This window comes from Penaeus monodon, chromosome 23, assembly GCF_015228065.2.
Source record: "Penaeus monodon isolate SGIC_2016 chromosome 23, NSTDA_Pmon_1, whole genome shotgun sequence".
In the NCBI taxonomy this organism is placed as follows: domain Eukaryota; kingdom Metazoa; phylum Arthropoda; class Malacostraca; order Decapoda; family Penaeidae; genus Penaeus; species Penaeus monodon.
In genome coordinates, this window is record NC_051408.1 from 17,558,141 (window position 1) to 17,558,664 (window position 524).

At 51.1% G+C, this 524-nt stretch overlaps 1 protein-coding gene across 1 annotated transcript in view; it reads right to left on the reverse strand.

Annotated features, from left to right (window-relative positions):
- Positions 1 to 179: 179 nt before the first annotated feature.
- LOC119588157 overlaps positions 180 to 524 on the reverse strand; it is a 2,221-nt gene continuing 1,876 nt past the window's right edge. Inside the window, exon 5 of the mRNA XM_037936862.1 lies at positions 180 to 367. Within this exon, the coding sequence (XP_037792790.1) occupies positions 180 to 367 (188 nt within the window). The remainder of the gene's footprint in view (positions 368 to 524) is intronic.

A 524-nucleotide genomic window follows, 5' to 3' on the forward strand; every position in this document is an offset into this window, starting at 1 on the left:
TAGATGTAAGACCACTGCGCCCCTAAAGATTTCCATCTTAAGAACAATCAATAATAAAAAAACAGAAAAAGGTACTTTTCGATCTCCTTCTTGCTTGCAACTCATCTTCAGCACATTTCCTTTCTCCCTCTCTCTCCCTGTCCCTCGGCGCCATTTGCTTTCCCCCCGCGCGCTCCTTCCTAATTTCTCGCCTCGTCCGAATCCTTGGATCCTTCCGGCAGTTCCTCGAAGCCGTCGAACAGCTTGAACCCCGGCTGACTCTTGGCGAACACCGTCTTGGCGAAGTCCCTGAAGAGCGCGAGGGCGACGGACTTCCTCAGTTTGTCCTCGTTCTTCCTGACGGTTTCTTCTGCTGTGTCGTCTGCTCCTGCGTCGTCTTTGTCGTCTTTCTCGTCTCCTCCATTCGCCTCGTTGGCGCCTTTCTTCCTTTTCTTCTTTTTGCTCTTCTTTTTCTTCGTGGACTTCTTTTTCTTGCTCTCTTTCGCCTTCCCTTCCTTCGTCCCTTCTTCCCCTGCGGCACCATT